Source organism: Plectropomus leopardus, chromosome 18 (assembly GCF_026936395.1).
Source record: "Plectropomus leopardus strain MGB_pleo_1.0 chromosome 18, ASM2693639v1, whole genome shotgun sequence".
Taxonomy (NCBI): Eukaryota; Metazoa; Chordata; class Actinopteri; order Perciformes; family Serranidae; genus Plectropomus; species Plectropomus leopardus.
In genome coordinates, this window is record NC_142193.1 from 20,278,890 (window position 1) to 20,296,997 (window position 18,108).

Sequence of the window (18,108 nt, forward strand, 5' to 3'; positions counted from 1 at the left end):
AAAGTTTTAGAAAATATGACAAAGTTGTTTTCATAAAAGTTACGAACTGTAGTTTTAACAGCAGCAAAACTACATCAAAACGTCTATTTACAAACTCTCACACAAATGGTGCAGTATAAATCAAGTCTCATATATTTCTGATAGAAAACTGAACTAAAAGTGATACTTATCTTTGTGCTCTTCAAGCCTGACTCCATTGATAAGACATTTAATAATAGTTAGGCAACATCAGCAATGCCACTGATAAAACACACGAGCAGGGATCCTCAGTTACATTGACACAAAGAGAATGTCCACAAGCAGCGATGATACATTATCAATAAAGCTATGGTAAAGACATCAAATCTCGAACCTGTTTATCCTCCTAAAACTACAGAGAAGTGTCAACTTTAAACTCAGAACGCAGAAAGACCAGGGAGATCTGACAGTTACTACAATGCTCCAGTGAGCCCGTTAACATTTTCATAAAACATTGATTTGAGCTCATTCACACTCCTTTGATCCTTTGTACTTTCTGCGTCAGTGGGCGTACCGTTCTCACTCTCAGCCAGAAGATGGTGGTACGAGGTTGTTGTCGTTGTTGTTGTTGTCGTAGTCACGTCTTCTCTCTTGCCCACTGTCACTGCTGACTTATTAGGTTGGTCTTCTGCCATTTGGAGATACACCAAATCACATTATTCAGTCAGTCATGGATTAGAAGAGGAGGAGAGAAACACAGGCTGAGGGATGATCAAAGAGGGCCCGCATTCACCTCACACTAACAGACTAAATGGGAGACAAAGAGATGGGGGAGGCAGAGCGAAGGATCAGATTTTAGGGGAGAAAGAGGTTAAGTTCAGGATGTTTAGTGTTGGGCACTCAGATTATCGGATCTACGTGTCTTCTGTTGGTATATGTTTACATCATAGCCGCTTCACTCACATTAAAGCGCTTGTGTATGAACATGTGTTGTGTGTTTGTGCGCGCGTACGCATGCCCAGACCTATCCGAGCTCTTCGTTTCCTCAGTGCACCATCGGGCCCGGCGGCAGAGAGAGAGAGTGAGTGAGTCACCCAGCAGATGAAAGAGTCAAAGTAAAGGCTCTGCCGTCCCAAAAAAACATCACACAGCTCCCTTGCTCACTTTTTGAAGTCATCCAAGAGGAGGGAGGGAAGCGACACACTTTCTCAATCGCATTAAAACATGGCGTCAGGCAGCTCCCATCTTGTTGCACGCTATAGATTACACTTTGGTTTGAAGTGGAGTTTTAAGTGGGACACCATGATATTGGGCTCTGTTTTTTGGGTTAAGTTCCTAATTCAACTCACAGTCATCCTACATCTGAACATCAGGCAGACTTATTGATCAAAGCAGGGATGGAGGCATAAATAGATAGGAAGCGAGATCTACCTAGACAGAAAGACAGAATTTCATCACAGTTTTCTCAAAGTTCAATGAAAAAAAAAAGTAACATCTTCTTTAGCAAAATTGTTGCTGTCATAACTTTACAGTCTTAAAGGTCCAGTTTGTGGAATTCAGAGGCAGCCATTGGCAGAATTGCGATATTAAAGAAATGACTATGTTTTCATGCGTTTTTAATTTTCTGAAGCTAATAATCTTTGTGTTTTAATTTCCTTAGAATGAGAAATGAGAGTTTATAGCCACATACGGAGTGGGTCCACTTCCACAGAGTCTGCCATGTTTTTCTACAGTAGCCCAGAGTGGACAAACCAAACACTGGCTCTACATGGGACCATTGGCGTTTTTGCGTCAGCCACTGCAGTTCTTCACGGTTGACACATGACAGAAGTTTCATTTCTGCAACGTCACCACTAGATGCCACTAAATCCTGCACACTGTACCTTTGTTGTCATTATTCTTTAGCCATTACATTGCGCAATCAGAATTTACTTCATAACAATCATTACAAAGTTAAAGCAAAAAAAGTGACTGTTTCCGAAAAGCTCTGTACATAGGAAGCATGAATTACACTCTCCTTCTGTGGTTTTAAAGTTAGTCGACCGAGTAATCTTTAGCCCATTTTACACAGCCTATTCAAGGTGGGAATATCACACAGTTCTGCTGCCTCGTGGTTCTGTATACAAGGTACAATAGTGGAACAGGAGGACAGAGTTGTCTCATCTTTAAGACAACAACTGAGGTAGTAACAGCTCCACATTGAGGTTTGGGTAAAAGGACGTGTGTGGGACCCATCATGGGAGATTTAAAAAAAAACGTTAACAGTTAACAGTCAGAACTCCTTACCCTTAAAGCAGAGGACGAGATCAGCTGCCATAAAATAGAGACAGTAAATGACTGATTTTGACATGCTATGCCATTGTTATTGTTTATAAAATACACACACTGGACCAGCATCCTGCCATCATTTGGTTCTGTGTAATAGTGCAAAGGCATCTTAAAGAAAGACTTTGTAGCGGGCCTATAGCGTGATCTCTGTAAAACAGGCTTGTGATTCTACGAGTAGCTCCATCCATTAAGCCTTCGCTGCCTCAAACTAAGTTTTATTCCTGACCTGATGGTGAGGGGTTAGATGTTAAGCCCACTCACACTGATGGTAATGGATGTAATTGGTTTTCTGATACTGAGAACTGGCTGGTTGAGTGTGTAATCACTGAACATCCTGTATGTTGTGTGTCTGTGTGTCTGATGTATGTTTATCTGCCTGTGTGTGTACCCATGATGCATTATTTCTGTACTGCGTCTGATGCAGCACTGACAGTCAGCAGCAGGGATTAAGAGAATCACTACTGACAGGCAGTGATGGCAAACTGTGAAATGGAAATAAAGTCTCTTGTCATTACAGAACCAACTCTCTCCCTCTCTCTCATACACATAGATACACAGACGAGCACAGCAAGACAGCAATGATTACAGACAAACGAGCAAATAACATCTCCCAGCTCTCCCTCGCTGGCAGATTGAACTCAAATTGTCATGAGAGACATGCGTGGTGAACAGAGGATCGTTTTGAATGCTTACAAATACTGCTGCCACTAAAAGTGAAGGCTTCGTGGAGCAAAGCCTCTCTTTGAAATCATGTTTTTTTTGTTAGTTTGTGAGAAATTAACCCTAAAAACCACTCCCCAGTGTGAAATACACAGCGTGTTGTGTGCAGGGTGACACTATCAACGACCATCGAAATAGTGTGAGTACTTAAAAACATCCCTGCCCTTTACCTAATCGCCTGTCAGTCGGCCGTCATATTGTGTCCCTTGTGTGTGGAATGACATCACCCTTGCGTCAGTCTTTTATCTTCTGTCAGAGTTCAGCTTTAGGACGATGCTGAACACCATAATTGCTCTTTAGCAATGTGAGATGATTGGAAACATATCGGAGAAAAATGCCATATGGAGGCAATATCCTGTCCAGGACTATAGACTGCACTGAACAGATTCTGAAAATGCTGGAAATAGGCACACTGACTTTAACACACACACACGCTCACACACACACAGAAGTTATCATGTGTTGGCAGGATTACTCTATTGAGAAATGTTTACTTTGGTTTCTCTCTCCTTTAGCAACAATGCAGCGGTCCACTCCAAACAATCAGATTGCACACCTTGAGCAAATTTCTCTTCCAAACGGCTACAGATCAAACTCTGGTTGTGTGGTTGGCCTTCATGTGTCCTGTTTGTCCATTGTCTGTATTTGAATAAGTGTGGCTTGTGTGCATACCTGTTAGTGCGTGTGTGTTTGAGAGAGAGAGGAAAAGTTGTCACCCGTTTTCCACCACTCCCGTCAGTCCCTTTTTCAGTGTGCACGTGTCAGTATGTGTCTATGTGTGTGTGTGTTTGGCCTGGTTCCCACTGCAGATTATTAATTAAGTTCTGGTAAGCGGTGCATGCCTTGCCTTCAGATCCACTTCCACTCTCTTTAACACACACACACACACACACACACACACACACACACATACACACACACAAGTACCAGTACACATGCACAAACACACACATACTTCAAAGCAGCCGCACTCCACACAGCTAGGATTAAGAGGCGATTGAAGAGCCTGATACAGCCTCAAAGTGCCTTCAGCACAAAAATGCCTTTGGCAGGGCACAGGTAGTCTCTTTGAAAGTGCTCACACACACACACGCACACACACACACACATATGGCTGGGCTTTTAATTTAGCTCTGATTTTTCCCTTTGTATTTGTCACAGTCCTGTTGGGCTATTTTTCCTTGCATGTACTATCCATATCTTCATCTATTTCCAGCCATTTTCATTGTGTGTTTAGATGGTTGAGCTATATAATGCATGATGTTGTATAATGCTTCCTGCTAAATTCCCCCGAGTGACTGTAGGTAAAAGGAATAGGCTAGTAGCAAGCTCTTTATGTTTTTATGAAACATCTGAGCCTGTTTGCATGTCAATATGGCCATATGTTTCCACTGCCATGTCACATACAGCATATAGAGTCACACTCCCACCTCATTACCTCACAGTAAATTGCAAAGGTGATGCTGATGTATTACTCTGATTCAAACATTTTCACTGACACGATAAAGACACATTCTTTCTTATCCCTTAAAAAAAAAGGTTTTTGGTGTTGTTGATTTTTTTTTCAGGGATGTCCAATATGGATTTACATATAAGATAACCACTTATTTCCCAATTTTGTAATTTACTAAAAAGTTTATATCCTGGGGTACATGCACACTTTAGGGTAAGAAAGCTTAAGACATTGTGGAAAAATCGATGATTTAATATTCTATACCCCTGACCTAACTAAATCTAACTGACGTCACCATTGTTAATACAACAAAAACAGAGAATAGTTCTGATGGTCGACTGCTGTGGGTGTGTGAGCTCTGCACCGGGGACAGTGACAGGGCTAACTGTGGCATCACAGCAAGCGTTACCTAATGGCTATGAGTTAAACAGCAGAGTCGAGCCCTTTTTGGTGTGAGTTTAGGCCCTTTTTCATTCAAAAAGACCCACGGACATCTTGCTTTTTGATGTTTTGGGAAAGCTTACAATCAGCGTTCACACCCGGGTCAATTGATCAGCATTGATGGAAACATACACAAGTACCCACTGAAACATTTTCACTGTCCCACATGCTTCTTTCAACTTTTACTAACTTATTTTCTGGCCTGTCCGTGGTATCAAATGTGTCAGTACTTGTCTGCTGCAGAGCCATGTACACCGCTCTGCTCTACTGGTGGTGGGAAAGGACTCTAATGTGTATTTTTTGTAGGCTTGCCTGTGTTTAAAAAAATCTGCATACACATGATTATTTTGGTAGACAGTTGTTTTTTGTTGGGACCGTTTAAAGTGTTTGATGTGAGCCGCTGCTGCTGTGTTAGCTTGTACTAACACTCTGGAAACGATCCTTCAGCGCTACGTCTAACCTGTTCAACAGCAACAGGAAGCTTGATCTGGTGCATAGTCGCACGGTCAGGGATCAGACCTTTGTCAAACTGGTGACAAGATGTTCAGCTCTTTAATCAGCATGCTGCAATTATAATTATTCTTCTTTGTGTTTTTTGGCACCTCAATAACTAACTTTAAAGGTGTACTATCACCTTCTGTACTGGGGAGTGTAGATTCTACCCTTGTAAACCTAATGCAGTCTGCTTTGTATCATTGGTGCTATTTATCAGCTATAATTTAATTATCTGATTAAAACATAGAAATATACATTTAATATAATTTTCCAATAAAATTTCCCATTCCCATTATTAGTCTAATACCAACTACCACAGTGTAACTTCAGCTTCAGTCAAACTGAAGCAGTCTGGCAGCATTAAAGAGAGGCAACAAATGTGTCAGCTGTAAAGAAAAACATCGAAGGACTCCATTTGCGCCCCCTCTCCCACACACAGTTCTTTCTTTTGCCTTTTCTACACCCTTCTTTGTCTCCCCCTCTCTCATCAGCTGCTATAGGGCCCCTAGGGACGAGCGGGCTGCCACTCAAAGACTCCTGGCGCAGGAAGACAGGCCGGTATCCTTGGTGATGGCTCTGTGTTTCCGTGGTGACAGGTGTGTCCGCTCAGAGCGGGGCGGCCGTGTTTGTCGGGAAGTGTTTGGATGGGGTGCAGAGTCCAAACGCAGCTCAGGTGTTGATGGCTTGCGAGGGGTGCGTTCAATGAAGCCCTGTGTGTTAGTGAGTTGTCTGTCTGTCAGTGACTGTCAGGACAAGAGAGTCAAGCTTGTGTGTGTCTTATGGGTCTGTATTTGGGCATTTTTATGTATAAATTGGATTTTCTAAATACATTGTCGTGTGTAACTGGTGTTTTGTATTTCTTACATTTGTTGAAATAGAAGTTTTCCAGATTTAAAATCAATAGGTGTGAAACACTTTGTTGTTTGTCACTGGCCGGCCAATGGTTTTGTAATATGGAGTATAGAGAGCAGGTTTTCAGAGTTTAAGTCGATCCACATCCCTTGAAAAGACTTGCCTGCCTTTCAGAAAAATGACCTATATCCCCCATTAATTCGAGCCTTATTCTCTCTACAATACTTGTATAGACCTTGTCACCATGCAGGCAGCCATCGACATCCCCATCGAATTCCTGCACTTCACACCTAATTATCTCACTCCACTGTTCAGCCTCTCATTGAAACTCTGGCATCAAAACACAGCTAGCTGAACGGAGGCAGATCTTGTATTAGGCACTCGTAGTCTCTGCTTCCAGCTGGCTAACTTCCCACAGAGAAACAACCAAAAACAAAGAGACGAGCGCCGCTCAATAAACTCCTAACAACAATCTCCATTCACTCCTATTCTGTCTCCACCGTGTTGTGTCTCCCAGCTTCTCCCGATCATCTCTCTTTTTTTCCTCCCTATAGCTAATTGGCAGCAACGTTTTAATTCCCACCCCCCTTTCTTGTTAAGTGATGAATTGTTGGCAGGGGATCAAAGGGGAGTGGTGCCCACTGTGCGCCATGCCCGTCACTACCTGCTGGCACACATGAGCGTTGGGACTGGCGCTCTGCCAAGGGGCTACAGGCCTGCGCCATGGGGACACACTGCCAAGAGGCAGAGGTCAACATGAGTGTGTGTGTGTGTGTGTGTGCGTGAGCATGGGTAGGTTGGGAGGGTAGTTGTGTGTGCACTTCCTAACAGAAGATTGAATTTCACAACTCTCTCTTTTTGTGTCTCTATCTGTCTGTCTGCATATCTCTTTCTCACACTCGCCTCTCCCTTCTGGTTGCAGACCAACAGCAGGTTGAAGCAGATTGAGAAGGAGTACAGTCAGAAGCTCGCCAAGTCTGCCCAGGTAATCAGTTTTCTCTTCTCCCCTTCTTTTTTCTCCTCTTTCAGTTTATATTCCTCTTTTGGACAAATGTACTGATGGGAGAGGTGAGGAAGCACATATGAAAACACACAGACTTTTGAACACACCGCAAGCCACCCTGACCTTTACCCTTCTGCAGATATGAACAAACACACAAGTGCACACACACACATCCCCTATTTGGCATGAAGTTTGGCAGAGTGCAGGCAAATAAATCTACACATAAAATAGGTCGTATAGCATTAAGAATATCTAAAGCTCTACTGTCTGGCTTTTCTCTTTACTGTTCCTGTTCCATCTTTCATGTTTGTGTTCAGAGGTATAAGAGGTGAAAGGCTCTCCTTCGTAGCTCAAACAGAACTGTGTGAAGTCAGGACAGGTTATCAGGTTTCAAACATGTTATGTTGGATGTCTTGATGATACATATATTTACCCTTAAAGCTGCTCTGCTCAGTATTTTTATGTAACAGCAAATTACCGACAGATGTGTAATGTGCAAATATTAGAATTACATTTGTCATGTGGCCACACAACTTTAAATGAACGCTTAGGTTGCTCATTGTCTCCTGAATGTGCTGACAGGTAACTGTTTGCTAACATAAAAGTAGCTGTATCAACATTCATAGCATTAATAGAAGCAAATAACTTTTTGCTGTGTAAAAATACAGTGAAATAATGGCGTCCTGAGCAGAGACTGATGTCACGCTCGCTCTCTGTTTATGTTGTAACCCGAGTATCTTTGTTTGTTTTAGTTGATGGTCCGATCATGTGTGCATGTGAGTCCCTGTGTGTGTTTCTCACTGGTTAGCTTATCACCGCCGCTCTGCACTGCACTTATGTGGCAGTTACTGATGATGACACAGTCCAAACCCGTAGTTTTGTTGCAGAAGCCCACTCTGTGGTTCACCCCAGGGTACCATTGTTAGCCCTGAATCATAGACATGCTCTGGATGTTGTATTCAGCTCCTTTTTGTGTGTGTGTATTAATATATATATATATATATATATAAACATTGTGTTTCTAGCTTGTTTAGCTGCCCCCAAGTGGTCAAAAAAACAATTCATGCTTATTTGTAATCCACACATGCTTGATTTACCTTGTATCGGTTACTTTGGAGTGCCCACTTGTTCTGTAATCGGTTGAAGTTGGACTGTTGTGTGCTTTATATTAAAGGGGCTACCTATAGATTAATGCATCTGCTTAAGGAGAAGTTTACTGAGCCTTTCTTTAACTCTTTCAGTGTTGTCTTTACTGTCAGCGATCCCACCCATCATCGAAAACCTGTTGAAGACACAAAAGCAGCCCACGTCTCTGTGATACCGCTATAGCCCCGATGTATGCCGTCTCATTCGAAGAATACAATTCCACGATAACTGTCTCTCTTGTCAGCTGCTCATATTGTTCGCTGCCTTCTTAAATATTTGATTGTTAGACAGATGAAAGCAAAGCCAGAAAACCCCAAGACCACATAATATGGTGCTGCTCCATTGTTTCTGAGACCAGAAAGTGTCGGCAAGTTTCATTCGGATAATCTGTCAAATAGGCGAGCGACCGTTTCAGGGGCATCTGTTTGGTGCGCTTGAGAAAAGTGAATCTAAAGTGCCAACCAAACCAAATGAAAAAAAATTGCACTCAGTCTGCAGAAGTATAGGTATAAAAGCATCATCACACTGTTAATTTTGTCCCCTGCACCGGTGTTTTCCTCTCCTCCATCCTCTCTCCTGTGCCTCGAGTGCCCCTTTACTCCTTACCTGTTTCTCCTCCTCATGTCATGGCATCATCTGTCCACACTTCTAATCAAGGGCCATATGTTGATCATTACTGCTTGTGTCATCAAAAGGAGCCCATTTAGGATTGAGGTAATTCTTCTCTACAACCAGGAATATAACTTCCCAGGACACACTCTGTCATTCAGCAAAATGTCTCTGAAAGTTCAGACAGCTTTTACCTCACCAGTTAAAAGATCCGAAACACCCTAAGTAGTGTTTACATTACAGAAAGAAAAGAGTTTTCTCCTTGATTATGTTGCAGGGTAAAATATCACAATCATTTGGCCGTAATTGCACCTCGTTACCCAAAGAGGAGATTCAAAGGGTGGGGTGGGGGAGTTGGGGAGGGGGTTGTTTTTCTTTCTTTCTTCTCCTCTTTAAATCCCCCCATTTTTGGTTGGCTGGCAAAGGCACAGAGTTGAAAGCGAGGTTGACAAGCAGATGTTGTGAGAAAACGGTAGCTTATTAGGTTACACAATGCTCGACTTCAAAAGAAGTCGGATGCTGTGCGAAAGTTCAGCCATGTTTGCCCGCTTTGGCTGTGCAGTACGCCGCCGCAGACAAAGCAACAAGTGATTAATCCTCTGTTTTGGGGACACAAAGCTGGCTCAGGTTCAACAAACAACACTCTCTCTGCCACTAAAGAAAAACCTCTGTGCGCCGAATTCAACACCTTTGTTGAAGTGTGTCGTTAAACAGAGGGTAATGCTGAAGGTGTGGGTTTTTGTGCAAACATTAATATGCATGATTAATGCAGGCTATTTGTCGTGGGCTTGGGCGGCTTTGTTTTAAAAGGTAAAGGTGGAACAGGAGGGGGATTTGTTGCCTACCCCTTGGGGCAACTCAGTCAAATGTAAACAAGGGGCCTTTGAACCTCAAAGGCTAACCCCAGTTGTTAACCCCTCAGTGTCTGACAGGGGGCATCGCTCTTGAGCTCAACTGCATGGCTAATAACCCAATTAAAAACATACCACGCCATACATTATCCTGAGGGGACTTGAGACGTAAGAATATACGTTAATATGCATGCACACGCACATTCTTTGGCCTTGCACGTTATGTCTTTGTTATTGTCTCTCTTTCTCATTCACACACACAGAGACACGCACACACAAACTCTCCTAATTAGTGTCTCTCCAATCCAATCCTGTGCGTTAAGCGTCTAGCTGTGAGTGGTCCTCCTTAGTGACCTGTGAACTGAACAGGGCCGTGCTCTCGTCCCCCATTTAATGATCAGGCTATAGTGGGTGGTAGCTGTGGTACTGGTGGGAGATCATTACTTCATCCCTGACCGTCTCACCGTGGCAGTAGGTAGGAGGTGGAGGGAATTTGCCACAGTAGGCACAGTGCATGAGAAGTACCATGTTCTGGAAGAAAGAGGTTGAAGTTCACTCCATATGCAAATATACCTCACTGATTTCAGCACAGTTCTGGTTGTTAAGTTCCACAAACAGTGTTCACATGTGACCTCTTATGCAGATAGGATCTGTTACAATATTTATTTAATCGTAGGGATGAACCCACAGAGAATCATCACCAAACTCTAGAGCGCATCTCAGCTCTGCACGGCACTTTACTGTTTATAAGGGCCTTGTTTTGGTTTTAATATCCGCAGATTTACTGTTGTGGTTCTGGTTGTCAGAGAAAAACCTCAACAAACTATCTGGTGAGCAGTAGTTGGAGCATTTAGAGGCAAAAGAGACAGATATTTCCTTAAGGAGTTTGAGGAGACCTAAACAATTTTTGGGAATATTTTTTATCAGAAGAACAATGCGAGGAATATAAATCACACAGCGAACAAGAATTCTTCAATTTTTTCCATGTTTTCTCCCCTTATCTTTCCACCCCCCAAATGGAGACTGTAACAGAAATAAAGGCAATACAGAAATCACACTGATGGCAGCCAATATGACAGGATTTATGGGATGCAGTGACATCAAAATAACCAATAAACCACACAAATAAGATTTTAAAAAATTAAGAATAAATAACCAGATGGAAATGGAAAAAACATGGGGGAAAATGAAAAAAATAACAAAACAAACAAGGAGGCTCAGTCGTCACATCCTAGTCATGAGGTCAAAGAAGCAATGTAGTTTAGGAAAGGTCTTCAAGTTTTTTCAAGAGAATGAAGGGAACCTTTCAGGAAAAATCAAAGTTTCTCCAGTCTAATGGACAGTAAAATGTATTTCAACCACTTATTGTGAGTAGGAGGTTGAACCTTCCTCCATATAAGAAGTGTAAGTCGCCTTGCCAACAATGTAGTAAAGGCGAGGACATGTTGCTTGCCTCTAGACAAATTGGGCTGTACAGTTATGGTGGTATCACATGAAACTACAAGACCTGAGGATTCCAGTGGTACCACCAACCATGTCATGTAACTTCTCAGGAAGGGGACTGAATAACGCTCCAAAGTTAGGCTAAATTTTGGCAAAAGAAAAACGGCATGGTCATTTCACAGGGATCCCATGAGTCCCCCCCTTTACAGACATGCCCACTTTATGCAGTTTTGCAGAACTCCTTTACCCTGCCAATGTGGACTTTAAAACTGTTTGAAATGCAAAGTAATGAAATTGAAATCATGTGATAAAAAATGTGATTATTCCTGATTAACTATTAAAATCCTCCTATTAATCGAAAAAAAAAAAATCATTTAACAGGTTTACCTCCAACGTTTTGGTGTATGACACTATGGAGTTTCATGCACGATGAGCATGCCAGTGCACAAAACATCTGTTAATGTCATAATATGATGAGCACTTCACTTGTTATGTGTTGTCACCTGAAACCAGGCTTCACTATTTCAACATGAGCCACCATGTTTTCTCACTCTAAAGTCTTTCCATGTACTATTGCAAAGCATCCCCTTTCCTATGGTGGCCATCATTTCATGGCCTTAGTTATTCACCTTTCTGTTTACAAACAGGTGAATAAACACCAGACCTGCTCTATTCTCCTTTTTTTTTACCTCTGGTTCACAGAGAGGTAAGCCTGCCTTTAGCCCTGAACAGAGATGCTTGCAGGCTGGGGAAATAGACAAGTCTCACCAGACCAATTACCGACTTAAAAAGGCCTGGCTGGCTATCAGACAGAAAAAGGTGCTGTGGTGTGTATATACAGTATATACAGGAATAACAAGACAGACAGCGGAGTTCACTAGTTTAGAGTGCCGCCGCTGCCTGGGGCTAAAGACCAGCAGATGCAGGGAATCCATATTGTAGAATAATTATTACGCCCACAAATGATGTTCCCATAATAATGTGTCATTTGTTGCTTTCATGTGGCTTTCCCGCTGACAAAATAAGCCTAATCTCCCTCTCATCTCTGTCTCTCCCTCTTGCTGTCTCCCCCTCTCGCTCCCTCCATATGTGGTCGACCCGCACCACTCTAACTCCCATACTCCCACACAGTGTGCAGATTCCAGCAGGGCTAGTCCTCCAGAGTTTGAACACGGTAAACAATTATCTGTCTAGCCCAAAGCTAGCAGCGGCACTGCCCCCCCACCACTACCACCTCTGTCTCCCTCTTTCTCTTCCCCCCTCTCTGCCTTCCTCTCCCTCTCTCTTTTCCTCTCTCATCTTTCCTCTGCCTTTCCCTGACAGTGGCTTAAATAGAATGTTAATTTTGACTGGAGGATTTCAAAGCCGAGGCAGTTCCTTTTCATCTTGGTGTGCACCGCAAGTTCACCAACACAAAGTCACTCCGCTCTTCAAAAAGGAAGTTGTTTTTTCCTTCCTGTCTTTTTTTTTTTTTTTTTTTAAACATCCCTCCTCTCTTTCTCTCTCTCTGTGCTTTTTCTGTGTTTTCTGTCTCGTCTCAAAAAAGACACAAGACATGAGACTCTGGGAAAAAGCAATGTTTCAAGGTGATCGTTACTGCTATGCAGAAATCCAGGACGAATGTGAAATGCATTTTCCATGTGACTCGAGTCATTTTGTTTGACCAGTAACTTGAAGCAAATCAGCATTATGTGCAGTGAACATGTTTTGCATTTAGCACCTTTGCAACAGGTTTTATCTGCACTTTCCTCGTTTTAATGTGTCACTTTTTTCGAGCATTAGCAAGGAAAAGGCAACTTCTAAGTTGTGTTTTTACTAGAAAAACTTTCCCAAGAGCAGATTATTCCAGTATGTCATCTTGTCTTGTCATTTTCTCACTGACCAGTGGGTTTAACGCTATGTGGTCAGTTGTCCATTTGCTGATTTTCTGTCAAATCAAGAATTAAAATCAAAATTTTATTAATTAATTTAATTAATTTTTCCCTGTCTCTCCTCTTCTCACCTTTAGCTAATTGCAGAGCTACAGACATCCGCATGTGACTCAAAGGAGGAGGCTGTTCGTCTGCAGAGGGCAATGGAGAAGCAGTTGCAGGAGTCCAATGTCCGATGGGATGAGGAGAGGAGGACAATAACTCAGCACGCCGATCGGGCCAACAAGGTCAGTGTCGGGCACTTAGGAGACCATCCTCGTAACCACACTGGTATCTATCAACATAGACAAAATTGTTGTCAGTAGTTCTGAAGTCCATAGCAAAAGTACTGCGATATCAGAGTATGTCACAGTATATTATAGCAGAGGCACTATACCTAAAAAAAACATCTCTTATCTTTTTCTTCATCTGTTGTTAAATTTACTGTAGCAAGTGACGGACAGCAAAGTGTGTACCCAGCATGCCGTTCGACAGTGTAACAGTTACTGGGGTCCCCTATACTACACATTATGTACATAAGGTACAGATAAAAGGACTTGGACCTGTAGATTTTAAGAACTTGCACTCGACACTGCATTTTATCACCAGTAATACATCAGGTGAAAGGTTGTTGAGAAAACTGAAGGACAGACATACAAACAGACATTTTAGTTTATTAGAACAATGACACAATTTTGTCAAAAAAACAAGAACTACTTTTCTGACTTCTTGCAAAAGCACAAACTCAGTCAGAACAAAGTGGAACGTATGAGTAAAAACATCGATTCATCAGTGACTCTGTTCAGAGCCATGGATCTGCCTCTTGGTTTGCTTCTGTTTGTCCATCATGTAACAAACAGTTTTAAGTGGCCTAGAGTGTAAATCTAAGCACATCAGCAAAGAAAAACAAATAGACTTTTTAATTTTATCACATAATATTGTATGTAGTTTGGTTAAATTGATAGATTTAGGCATTGTTTACAATAACCCAATTCCCACAAAAATCTGAGTTTACATGAGTTGTTTGGTATGTAATCTGAGTATTTTTCCTTTACTCTTTTTACTTCAGTAAATGTATCAACTGTACTGCAGGGGATTAAAAACTGCACTGCTGACACCATTTACACCACCTTTGATGAGTTTTGAAGGTGCCATTTTCTCAGTATCTCTCATTGATTGATATCTCCTCAATCTTCTAGCAGTCTTACAAACTTCCTGTCGCACGTCACTGGTCTCTGTAGTGTTCATCTGCAGAAGCAGACCTTTAGACTTAGAGGACGGGGGGCGTCAGTAAACTACATCCTTAAAAAAGCCTTGTCTGGATTTGACTTTTATGGAGTAGACACGGGTCGCTTTTCTTTTGTTAAAGCACAGTCACAGTTTGTATGCATGCACTCTGTCATTTTTATGGCTAGCTGCAAACTCCATAGTGTCTTTAAGTGGCTTGTGTGCTTGGTGTCTGGCTGAACCTTATAAATCTGTCTGCTGCACCCCACTTCTTTAGTCAGAGTCTCTCTATATAATTACTGTCATTTTCTAACACAGTTAAACTCCCCTTTTTTAGCATCAACCTTTTTATTTCTCACTCATGTTTGTTCCTTTAAAACTATCCAAATTGTCATACAGAACAATGGTAGTTGATAAAATTTAGAGCTAGGGATAAAAAAAATGGCTCTTTGTTCATGTTTGACTTTGATATGATAGACATTTTAAGTGAAAGCGGTCAGTTATTTAACATGCCATATGAAGCTTGGGGAAACTAAAGTGAAAACGCCATTGTCCTGCCTGTGACTGGGTTATATAAAGTGCAACTTTTTTAAAATGTGGATATTTTTCCCTGATCTTCACCCTCCTCTGTGCAGATTTCTCTTTTGGGCTCACAGGATCTTTTATTCTGCCTCTTGCCCTAGCAACCAGACTGGCACACAGTGGCAGTTGATTGGGTGTGGCTCACTAAATAAAGAGTTGTTGTGTCTGGGATCGGGACATGTTTCCAAACACAACCTTGTCTGTTTGTGGTTTGCAGCTGCCTCATATAGTAAGGAGTCAGATCTGTGAGCGTCCCTTCAGATCTCTTCTCCTTCCAGGCCCTGGTAGCCCCCCCTTCCCCGCTCAGACCTGAGTTTTCTCCTCAAGCAGCCAGTTTACTGGGAAATGGTTTGCCTCAGCCCTGCCGCACACCTAGACTGCCTGAAATGTCTGTTTCAATCCATATTTGATCATCTGTAATGACTGGATTCTGTGGTCCAAATCATTCAGTCTAGACTCAGATAGATCATTTCAGAATCTGCCTCTCACATTCATAAACACATCCACTGTGGCACCGTGGTGATAATATGATCAAAAGCATTTTAGGAAGTCATTTGCAGCAAGACTAAACACAAGTGAAGCACTGTAGAAGATGAGCTGCTGACTTTTTCATTCTGTAGTAACACAATGAAGAGCCACCCAATATTCAGTTATGAGCACTTTACTAAAAAGTTTTTCAAATTCCTGTTTCACAAACGTGAATAGCTAACTATTCATGTCAGCTCACACCAGTCGCCAGAATAAATGAAAGACTGCACATTATGATGCAGCTGATATGTTTTGACTTTACGTTTCTTTACATTTCAACAATGCTGTGGTACCCATTCATTCTGCCACAATCACTGCTTATAATGCTGCCTCTGGCCTTCTAAAAATCATCCACTTATGGTGGTTTAATTGCCACTTGAAAGGCAGTGTCTCACAAAAAAAACCTTTTAGTGTCACAATCACCACTGGAAATGCCAAGGATACCCAAATGCTTTGAGTGCCACAATTGTTGCTGGAAATGCTGCTGTCTCACAAAAAAAACCCACCCACTTTTAGTTGCATAATCGCCACTGGAAATGCCGCCAATGTCTCGCTAAAAAACAATCGCTTTTAGTGCCACAATTGTGGCTGGAAATGCCACCAATGTCTTACTAAAAACCAACGGATTTTGTTGTTGGTTGGTTTCAAACAGTGGTCTACAGCCATTCACCATCCCTTCCATCTCCCAATGCTAAGTCATCTCTCATATACTTGTATTCACATATGTTACTTAAGAAACATCAATAAGATAAGTATGAAATGTAGAAATGTCTCTTATCTGTGATTTGCAGAAACACACAATGCCAGCATTTGCGTCTGGCAACAGGGCTGTTTTTTCTTGCTAAATGGAGGACAATAACTACAAAAACATTACGATATGATGCAGTTCTATACACTTAGATACACATTACACAATAATTCACCCCTTATTTTGTGTATTTTCCAAGAAATGGTGCTCCATGGGGACTTGAGCATCATTGTGAAGGAGATTTGATGACACTGACTCTGGCTACACTTGCTCACATTGTAGCTTTGTAACTTGTAATCTAACTGTGCCATGACACAACACACTGACGCACTCGCACACTGTCTCCCCTGTTGTAGACTGTGTTACAAGACACAGGCCTTGGCATCTGTGTTGGGAGCAGACAAAGGCTTTCTGTTTCCATTATCTGTGTCCTCATTATTACGATCCCCCCTGTATTAACCACCCGCTAATGAGACTCCAATTAATGGTTGAATTGCTTATTAAAGGCCAGACATGAGGGGAAGAAGGGAATCAATGAGGGAGAGGAAGATAAGATTGGTCAAACAGCAAATGAAGAGACAGAAAATGACGAAATATAATCAATAGTTGGTGTAAACTTGAAAGAAGAGGAAGAGGAGATGGATGAGATGGTGCACAATGAAGGGGAAGAAAGAGGGGGAGCGCCAACAAAAGGACGGAGGAAGTGTGAGGATTGAGACAGCAAACAGAGGGACAGGGGAAGAAAGGGGGAGAGCGAGAAAAAAGAAAGAAAGAAATGGCGGAGAGCTGTCAGTGGGCCATCGAGGGAGTGTGTCGCCTGCTGACATTGTTTCCATGCCGCTCACTTCAAAGGGCTCGGATTATGAAGAGAGCGAGGGGCTTCAGACAATGGGAGGGGAAGAAAATAACATCAAAGTTAGCCGCGCATTTGAATTGGGATAATCCCAAAACAGTTGTTCTGAATGCATGCTGCACCGGATCAGATGTCCCTTTTTTTCCCTCGCCAGCCCCGTTCTGCCGTTTCTGGCCCGAATTTAGCTCCCTCTGTGGCTCTACTGTACTTGTGACTTCTTAAATGTGGGTGTTAACTGCAGGGACCTTTGTATCTCGTAAAGCCCTTTTTTAGAACAACGTTAGTACAGTTAAGTATGCTCATTATCTGGGGTTTTTTCTATAGGTGACGTTTAGGTGGAGGAGTATTTGTGTTTGTCTGTGTGTGTGTGTGTGTGTGTGTGTGCGTATGTGTGTGTGTTTACAAATAGGGATGTGCACTTGAGTATGTTCCTGCTTGGCGTGGTGTTGCATTGCTGTCCCTGCTCAGTTTGAATAGGTAAAAGATTGAATACTAAAGTGTGTTGCAAACTTGTAGTCTGACGCTCCTGACCAGCTTATTGAGCAGACACACTGTTGAGCACCAAGTAGCCGTGCTGTTTTGGCTCTCTGATGTGATCCAAGGGATTATCTGCGTGTCTGAAAAGTAAAGTAATGCGAAATGCCTAAAACCTGCATTCTTCCTATTGGCCAGCAGGGGGTGACTACAATATTTACCTTAAGAAGTGCAACTGTAATGACCCTGCGTCTCCCTTTATTTATCACCTTCTCCTAATGAATTTATGGTCTCCATTACTACTTTCAAGTCTTTTTCAATCCAGCATGATGTTCATTTAGTTACTTATGGTGCCATTTTTAGTCAAATTAGACGATAAAAAAGGATATGCTTTAGGGCATGGCTACCTTGACATTGACAACTTACAACCACATACTTGGGTTCTCAGACACACCGTTTCCTTCTCCTCAGCTCCACTCTGTCATCC

General features: G+C 42.2%; 1 protein-coding gene across 3 annotated transcripts in view; it reads left to right on the forward strand.

Annotated features, from left to right (window-relative positions):
- cep112 (centrosomal protein 112) overlaps positions 1-18,108 on the forward strand; it is a 134,441-nt gene that overhangs the window by 86,597 nt on the left and 29,736 nt on the right. For 2 of the 3 annotated variants that reach the window (XM_042505151.2, XM_042505152.2), the window contains exons 22-23: positions 7,170-7,232; positions 13,308-13,457. In XM_042505151.2, coding sequence (XP_042361085.1) covers positions 7,170-7,232; positions 13,308-13,457 — 213 coding nt within the window. The remainder of the gene's footprint in view (positions 1-7,169; positions 7,233-13,307; positions 13,458-18,108) is intronic. The other variant, XM_088091079.1, reaches the window with a different exon arrangement.